The following is a 9,616-nucleotide window of genomic DNA, read 5'->3' as shown; positions in this document are numbered from 1 at the left end:
GTTGCCTTCATTTTATACTTCCTTTATTAATATGATTGTTATACTGAGTAATTGTCCTAGGTGTCTGTGCTGATGGATGAAGACAGAAATTCTGCTTTAGACAAAAGAGCTTTTCATAAAACACTCCAGTGAATTTAACCAGCTTTAGCACAAGAGATCAAGCTTAAATGATCTCTGATACTCACTAGCAATGTTATTTATCTCAAACAACTCTCCAATCTACACTACATCTATTTGAAGAGAATACCAACAGTGTTTGATTTTCTGATTATTTAATATTTTCATTTCACCTGCCTTTAGGAAGTGGACTCAGGCATAGACTATAAATACCTACAAAATCTCTTGGGATTCCTTCTCAAATAATAAAGTAATTACCTTGATGTATCAAGACATAATTCAAACTAGAGAAGTTCCTGCTGTTAGAAGTGGATTAGTTTAGTTAAAATTGTTTGGCATCAGGAGATACTTGCTTGATTGGTAAAACCAATCCAATATATTTTATGAAATGCCTTTTAAGGTGTGTTTGTAAAGAAGGTCTAATATTTACTAGCTTGAACAGTACTTCTATTGAAATGTTTTTACAAGTGAGGGAAAGTAAAATGTAACTCCTGGAGAGTAATTCCTCAAACATAACAATTTATGTGCCAAATGAAATCCATTGCTAGTGTTTCTTAAAAGCTTTGCAAAACCAAGTAAAGCAGCATTAACCTCCCTGAGCTCACCAGGCTCCCACCTTTCATAAGTATTCAATTGTTGATGAATTGCCAACATTTTTGAAGTAAAAGCCATATAAACAAAAGGACAAATATGTTTAAAATGTAAATGCTTTGGGGGGAAGATCAAGGAAGAGATTAAATACCACAGTCTGGCAAAGGATATAAGGATGTTCCTTAAACCTCCGTTTGACTCCAGTAGGACATAAACATATGCTTGAGGTTTGGCATGCTCAGAGCTTTGAAGACTGAGTTCACAAGCAGGTTTGGGAATTGCACATGGAGCAGTATCCTGCCCAGACTTTGGGAGCCCTGCCACATACTGAGCCTGCAGGCAGGAACTGGATGACTATAAACATGACAAATTTAGGTAGGGTCCAAGTACAGGGCACAGGGACGGCAGGGACAGGGGCCAACTTAGCTCTTAGGCAATTAGGAGGAAAAAGTCTTTAGATTGTCCTAACTGTGAATTTGGGCCCCTTGCTGCAGTGGGTGCAGAGCTGGGACAGGTTCACACAGTGAGCATCCTGCCAGAGTCAAGACCCTACAGGACCATCCGAGTCCTTCAGAACAACATGCAGAAGGCAGGCACAGCACCATGGATTCCCTCTTGAGAACTGTGCAGGTGCTTTTCCTTCCTCTGCCAAATAGGGTTTTCTCTAAGAAACAACAGGATGGAAGGGGCTGGGGGATGTTAGCTTGCAGTCCTATTTTGGGCATCCCTCAGTCTACTGGTGCACTTCCAGCCACAGGGAAGATGAACAGATGAGCCCCCCTACCAGGTTTCACTGTCTTGGTGCTCAGTGTACCCCAGCCTCACTTGGCAGTGGGGGAACCTGAGAGCAGATCTCCCAGGGAGCTGCAGCAGTGAAGGGGATGCCAGTGAAGGCATAAAGCTGTTCATCACCCTCAGCACGTGCTTTAGGAAATCTAAATTTTGGATTTAGAGTTTTACAGGGGCAAAGAGGTGAGCTATAGGTGCTTACACCTCCTGATGGATGGATTTGCAACTTTTCACCAAAACAGTATTTTAGTCCAGGCCTGAAGTCATCATCAGCAAGTTTAAATGTATCCATTCTGTAATAAATTTCAATTACACCTTTCTGCTGCTTCACTGTATGCTCCTGGGGCTCCTAAGGCCCCAGGTACCTTTGCTGAGTCTCTCCACATTCAATTTGCCGTTCCCCACTGTTGTCCTCCAGTCATTTTCATTGGTACCAAATACATCTTCCAAAACTATTCAAACCAATTCTCATGGAAAAAATGCATTTCCTCAAGAGATTCTGCCCATGATATAGTAAAATAAGAGCATCTCAGTGGTCCACTTATAATTTATTTTCTTTAGTGGATCTTCTGAAAATTATATTGTTATACTTAAAAATGGCATCATGTTATTATACTTAGTTTTTATCTAGTTCTTATTTTACTTAGTTCTGATCTATCTATCAGAAGAGTTCACATTAGCATAGCAATGGCATTGAAAACAGGTAATGATCTTACATTCACCTTGCATGGTGGCAGAAATTCAGGTAACACAAAAACAGCTGCCCCAAATCATATAAATTGATTAGAAGGCCATAAATACAGCATACTGGGGATGTGGGTATGAGCCACACCTTATCTTCAATCAATTAGATTAAATGCTTTCCAGGTATATCATTCTTACTTTTGTCAAAAGGATCAAGTATTTTGTTTCATTTCTTGTAGGTGAAGGCAGAAGACAGAATATTCCAGTATTTGAGTTTTTGTTTTAAATATAAACAGAAGGGGATAATTTGTGACCTGGTACGTCTGGTACATTGTAAAAAAAATGACCTCATAAACACTAATTTTCTATTCTTCAGTTTAACAAGAGTTGTGTGGGGGTAAGAGACATTTCTTTAAGGGGGGAGAGAGGGAAACAGGGGCAAGAACAATATTAAATTTTATGTTTAATTATATTATTTTTTAATATTTTATAAAATATTTTATATTTTATTTTTATATATTATTTATATTATATTATTTTATTTATATTATAAATTTTAATATTAAATATTAAAAAAAAAAGAAGGCAAAAATTTCAACCTAATTCAATTTGTACTTGTACCATTTCAATGAGCAATCTGAATACCTTAAAATATTGAGCTGTGTAGGATGCCCCTTAGTGGTTGAATATAAACACTGTTGACAGGAGAAATAATTTTAAACAGAGAAAAACCTCAGAAATAATATTTGTATTTATTAACTGAGAACAAAGGATTTTAAACACTAACATATGCACAGAAGAGCCTACAAAACCATGTTTACATAAAACACTGGGAACAGTTGGAAAAATGCAAACCAATAGTAACAGAACATTCCTGAATAAGGTATCATATTGAGAAAGAAGAACAAGAAAACAAGGGAAATGGAGGGGGGAAAAAAGGTCGATGCCTAATTTTATTTTAATCATAATATATATTATAGGATGAGTGGGCTTTGCAGAGGAGTATGATAAGATATAGAACTCTGAAACAAAACCCAGCCCTGTATTTTACTGATATTTTCTAGAGTAAAGAATTTCTGTATAGAACTACAAAGTTATCTCATCTGGTGCCATGGTTCTTCCCAACACCATACGGATGACATAGCCTCTGGCCATCTCTGATGTTGCAGAAGACTACCAGCTTGTGTTAAAAAAGAGAAATGTTTCTACACAAAAAGCATCAAGAAATGTTTAAGATTCAGTATTAAAGGTTAGAGTACAAAATCTGTAATACACACAAATGTACAAATCTAGTTAGATATAACAGCACAAAGGCTCTGCAAGAGATTATTTTTGCTTGGTTTACCTCTTATCATGATTCTATGATGCTATGAATATATTGCTTCTGACTTTCCTTATAAAAAGCAGTCTTTGCATAGGACTCAATCTACAAAAACTGCAATGAAACATGGTCCCTCCATAAATATGTTTACACCTACTCCAGTTTTAGCTATATTTTATACCTTTAGATCACTCTCTATGTATACACTGGATAACAAAAGCAGTTCATTGCATGTACAATTGTCTTATTTGGGGATCCAATGCCTCTGCTGTCCTTATTCTTTATTTCTTTCTGGAAGAAGTCTGTGATTCTTCCACCTTTTTAACTTTGCACGTGGAAGTCATGGCTGCAAAGTATCTCATTACCTCCACACGGGTAACTGAGGCAGAAAAGCCACTCATCAGCACTGCTGACATCAGCCTTTACTTCTCAGGTCGAGTCCCAGCAGAGCTTAATGGGTCAAGGGAAGCCTCTTCTGTCGAGTTAGCTGGTGGGTGCTGTAGCTGGATATACTGATCCCACACATGCCCAGCAGCAGCGCTGCCCGGTGCAGCAGTGTGTCTGATGAGTTGATAATGATTTTTCCTGCAGCTTGAGTCTGTGGGAGACACAGGGCAAGTTACATGCTGATTCAGCTGAGGGAAAGGCAAAAAGCAGGTTTTTGGAACCTACAAAGCACTTTTTTTCCTCCCCATGTCACTTAATATAGTATGACTTCGCTGCCCAATGAAGAGTATTCAGCACAAAGTATTGCCCATTTTGGAAGGCCCCCCTTTTATCACTTTCTAAAAGAAAGGATACATTTCTGATATGATTTTTCTTTCATTTGTAACTCATTGATTTTGGTGACTTTAATGGAGTTCCCTCTGGCTACTTGGCAGAGGAGAAGAGCTGAATCAACTGTAGAGGCTCAGGGATAAAGAAGGGACTTTAAGTACAAAGATCTCTTCCTTCTCATAGATTAGCTACTAACACAGTGATGCTCCCTTGAATGTTAGTTATTAATTCAGGAAATCAAGGCTAAAAGGGATCAGTGACATCTTTGATTAGCTCTGCAGGTAGGACTAGAACAAGTAGACAACTTTTAAAACAGTTTCCTTGTCAAATCCAACAAAGAAGCAGGAAATGACAAGATAATAACTATTTATTCATTATCTGAATACAATCATAATGTACATCAAATTAATGCTGCTTGCCTAGTATGTGTGATACAGTGACTGAAGCAGAAACACAGTTGCATGGACTTCCTAGAGAGCAAACCACAAATTCCTATACATATTGACACCAAAAATTAAAATGTATCATGCATCTTTCCAGATGCAGCATTTCTTATATGTAATTATGTTTAGGCCTTAAAGATTTTTAATGCTTTCTCTTGCAGTCCATGGAAGGAAAGTACGGCATCACCTACAGGAGTGACAGATTCCATGAAGCCTGATCTTCACTTTCAGATTCTAGGTTTTTTATATAAGCTTCAATAATCACAGAATCATCAGAGCTGAGAGCACTGACCTTGCTAAATGTGGCTGGCAGTGTGGATACTTCAGCAGCAGAATAAATAAAGGTAAAGGACATTCCAAATAAAATTACTATGTAAGCTGATATGAAAAGATATGCAGGGAAACATGAAATGAATTGACTGCTAGGACTCCAACGTGGTACCCTTAACTCAGTCTCTCCTCTACCCAACTATGACCTCTCATCTACTTTAGTCTATAATTTTGAATGCAGATCACATTGTTCAGAAAGTATATAGATACTCTGTGAATATCAAAGTATGGAGTACAATAATAAGCAAGATGCTCTACTTGGTAAATGGTTTTGGCTGGTTTATTCTCTGACTTAAAACATTTTCTATGCAAGTTTTTTTTTTTTTTTTTTTTTCTTCATATAGTGATCAATACCTTGGCCTCTTAATGTTCCAGGGGTCAATACTGCTTGGGGTTTCATTATCATAACCCCAGAAGCTGCTTCACTGACAGCTCATTTGAGTCACTTAGGAACCCATCACTCTCTCTACCATTAACATTTTCCTACTGCCCCAAATACACAAAGCATTTGCAAGAGAAAATGGTGAAGTAGTTTTTGTTTAAGCACTGCAAAAACATAAATTCCTTCCAAGTATTCTACATTTGGTATTCCAGCATGATACCAATTATCAAGAATTATCATAATTCATTTACTTTTCAACGGAGGCTTAATTAAGGCTTCTTTGAGATGTTATCGAAGTTAACCCACCAGAAGCCAGCATTCCCTTGGGTTGGTAATGAAATAATTTGAAATAAAATCAGTGTGAGCAAAAGAAACACTGGTATTTCAAAGATCTAATTAAAAGCAGGAAAAAAAGTCAGAATTTTCATACCTGTAACAACCTTATATACCCAGGTATCATTCTCCGGAGAGTTAGAACCATGATTTCTGAGTCGTAGATTTTCAGTTCCTGCAATTTTAGAACACACAAAACGTTAATAAAATCCCGGGGTTTTTTTACGAGTTGACTCCCTAATGAAACAGGAGTTTTATTCTAATTATGGTTTGCTACAATGCCACAAGCACTCTAAGGAGCACAGCATGAAGAAATTCTTTCCTCACCTGATGCTCTTTTCCCTGGAGCCCTTTACATGCTTAAGGTCCTAGGGGTATATAAAGCCCAGCTGAGTTGCATAACCTGCCACATGGTATCTGTCTGGATCTGTCTGCACCTCCAGGGGGTTGGCAGAGCCCTGACTGTCCTGCTGGGGCCAGGTATGTCTTGCAATATTGGAAAACTCTCTGGGGGTGCCTGAAGCTCATTAAAAGTGCAATGCAGCAGCTGAAAAAGGGGCCTAATCCTGCTTTATTAATAGCCATGGACATCAAAAAAGGAGGTCATGATAGCATTTTGTCTTGTAGAGTGACAATGCAAATAGGATTGGATGGCTTTTAGTAACTTAGAGCACGCATTTATACTCATGGGTCAACCTGACTGGATAGGAAGCTTAATGCAGCCATGACCTGGATTGAAAGGATGTACTTTAGTAGGGTTATTTGGAGCCACATTTAAAAATAAGTTCCAGTTGCAGTCATACTTGCATCCATGCAAGACAAAACTCCTCAGGTGGTCTAAGTCAGCATAGCACCAGCCTGCACAATGAGTCCATATCAGTTTTCAATACAACTGTGTCATAGAACAGTGCTAAATTACATCTATTTAGTCTCTGCTACAGCAGCCTAAAGCTCTCCAAGGAATATTCCTGGTGTAAAAGAGCAGAAACATGAAATATCTCTTGGAGAAATACTTTGAAATACTCCAGATTAGGTAATACACAATGATACCACTTATCAAGAGTTTTTATAATTCATTTACTTTTCAGCAGGTGCTTAATTAATGTTATATATAAAGGATATATTTATATACGAAGGATATACATGTATGCTTTCTTCTGAGGCTCTGTCTTACATGCACACAACTGGCAGGTCTCATTTTCCTCTCACTGCACCACATTTATACCACATGGACCCTGTGCTATGTCTCATTCACCAAAAAGGTAACTTGAGTTGAACTCATCCTATACTGTCAATATAAATACTAAAAGCAAGAAACTGGGAAACCTGCCATTCTGTTGGATTTTTCTTATTTGTTTGGATGGTTTTAAATATTCAACTTGCACAGTGACCCCATGCTAAGTCTTAAGTGCTGTGTACCTTAACTACAGGAAATATTGTATTAGCAAGAAACAGGCAACATAAAACTGGGAGCTGACTGTAGTTAATGGAAAGCGTATCAGTAAATCCAAGCCATTGGACTTGCCCAAAGGCATTTGGGATGAACATCTCTACTATAAAAAGACAAGAGGTTTTTTTCTTGTTCTTGTTTCTCACCATGCACAAATAGGAGAGGGCCTGGGCTCACTGCCCAGAGCAGCACAGGGCTAATGCTGCAGAGTCTGTGGTCTTCTGGAAATACACGGCGTGCTGAGTTTTTCCTTTTAATTTCCAGCCTTCCCTGCATTTAAAGAAAAAACGACTTACTGCAGTATCAGAGTTTTAGGAGTTGCAAAAAATTTCTGTCATTTTTTGTATAACTCTTTCCATTCAAAGAATTGCACCTGTGGCATGGCATTCAGAAAGAAAGAGATTTCCAACCAGGTTTCCTTGTGTGGAAAATAAAAGGGAAGGGAAGGGAAAGACTATGCCCTGAATACCACAGCTGTCTTTAAAAATGATTTCTTAACCATATTAAATGCAGCTGCACAGTAAAACTACTTCTGTAATTCCAGGTGTTACAAAAATCTGTATTACAGCCCCAAGGACTCTGAAAGAATAACCCTCCCAGGCTGTTTCAGGAGAAAGCTGAACAAACAAGGGGCTGCCTCTGTTCCTTTCTGAGAACTGAGAATTTGTGCCACAGCACAAAGATGAATGTGCCCCTCATGGCCAGGGGACCAGCTAATGGAGCAGGAAAAGCAGGAACAGCAAAGGGCTTTCAGGAAATACCCTGTGGTCCCACATGCAGTGGAGACTACACACCTCATTCATCTGCTAATGCCTGCACTGCTTGATGGAGACCTGGTTTTCCAATAGGCATCAAGCAGTTATGAATGCAAATGGTATAGTGACATTCTCCCCGACCCAAAATTAGAGCTGAAGGACACTTTGAACCCAGCTGTCAATATTCACCACCTTGTGCTCTATTTCCATTAAGAGGAGAAATCAATAATGAAATTACACATTTCTTCATTGTAATCCTCTGCCTTTCAGACCAGCAAGGGCTGTTTTCCCACATGCAGCAGGAACTGATCAACAGGAACAACTTCTCACAACATTACAAGTGTCCCTCCCTGAAGAGCACACGGTGCTGCCCGTGCTGCCCATGAGCACATCCCTGCCTCTCTGGAGCAGGGTGCGGGGTCACTCATGTCAGCATTGGCCACCAGAGGCAGTGGCAAGCAGCAGGGGCAGCGTGGTACCATGGGGCTCAGGCTCCTGCTCTTCGATAGGTTTTGTGGTCAACACCAAACCTGTGCTGTTCACCACTCCAGTAAAGATGCTTCTGAAGTTTAGGCTGAAACTACACTGTCATTGTAGAATCACTTAGGGTAGAAAAGACCTTCAAAATCATTGAATCTATTGGCAAACAACCGTGAAGTCCACCACTAAATGATGTCCCTAAGCAAATCTGCACATCTTTTAAATAGCTGCAGGGATGGTGATTCAACCACTTCCTGATGCAATCTGTTCCATTGCCTGACAACCCTTTTGGTGAAGACATTTTTCCTAATATCCAACCTATACCTTCCCTGGCACAGGCCACTTCCTCTCATTACTTGTTACTTGAAAGAAGAGACCAATCCCTACCTCACTACAACCTCCTTTCAAGAGATTCTGGCTGCTAGTGGACCCTCTCATCCCTGTGGCAGTCCATTGCATACATTCAGACATGCTATTTTCCCTCTGCTTTCTTGTATCTCAAACAACCCTATTTCTAATTTTTTTTAATCTATTCTGAAGCAGAGGGAGGGAGACAGGGAGGGGGGAGGAAGGCAAGCTGGTAGAGAGCCTGAAACCACAGGGGATGGCAGCTGGGGAGAGTAGTTTCTCTTACACTTTTGTGGAAGCCCAGACTATAGAGCTGCAGCCAACTAGTGGCTGTTACACAAAGGATGTTGAGACAGGTTCACATGCACAAAGATGTGGTGGCTGTGGCTGATGGAATGCATGGAGTGTAACAGTGAGAGTTGCTTTTGGTGAAAAAAGGAAACAATAGAAGAAGTGGAAGTAGAGGGCAGAGAGAGAAAACAGAAAAGGGGAAAGTTCTTAGTGGCCGATGGGAAGAGAAGTGATGAGGATGAGCATTTTCCTCAGAGCTCTCCTCCAGTGAGGCAGGGACACCCAATAAATCCCTTGTGGAAAGGACACAAGTCTCATTGAGACCTGCTCCAACCACTGCCGGTGGGGCCTGTTTGAGACGCTGCTATTGCCCACTGGTGCCCTCTGACCAGGGCTGGTGTGTGCTGACTGACTGCTACACTCCCTGCACATCTATTATTTGGACTCCAAGCAGTGGTGGGATAAGCAGGGAAAAGGATTCTCCCACTGACGGCAGCTGCTTCCTATGAGAACCAGCCATGGCCA

The 9,616-nt window shown here is 39.9% G+C and overlaps 1 protein-coding gene across 4 annotated transcripts in view; it reads right to left on the bottom strand.

Moving 5' to 3' along the window:
• Positions 1-2,914: 2,914 nt before the first annotated feature.
• ERICH1 (glutamate rich 1) overlaps positions 2,915-9,616 on the bottom strand; it is an 89,181-nt gene continuing 82,479 nt past the window's right edge. For all 4 annotated transcript variants that reach the window (XR_011725399.1, XM_071741794.1, XM_071741793.1 and 1 more), the window contains 2 exons: positions 5,865-5,942; positions 2,915-4,100 (listed from right to left, as the gene is read on the bottom strand). Coding sequence is in view for 3 of the 4 variants with exons in the window: in XM_071741794.1 (XP_071597895.1) it covers positions 3,925-4,100; positions 5,865-5,942 (254 nt within the window). In the remaining variant the exon portion in view is untranslated. The remainder of the gene's footprint in view (positions 4,101-5,864; positions 5,943-9,616) is intronic.

Source organism: Heliangelus exortis, chromosome 3 (assembly GCF_036169615.1).
Source record: "Heliangelus exortis chromosome 3, bHelExo1.hap1, whole genome shotgun sequence".
NCBI lineage: Eukaryota > Metazoa > Chordata > Aves > Apodiformes > Trochilidae > Heliangelus > Heliangelus exortis.
Note: the sequence above shows the minus strand (reverse complement) of the source record. Positions and strands in the feature narration are given on the sequence as shown.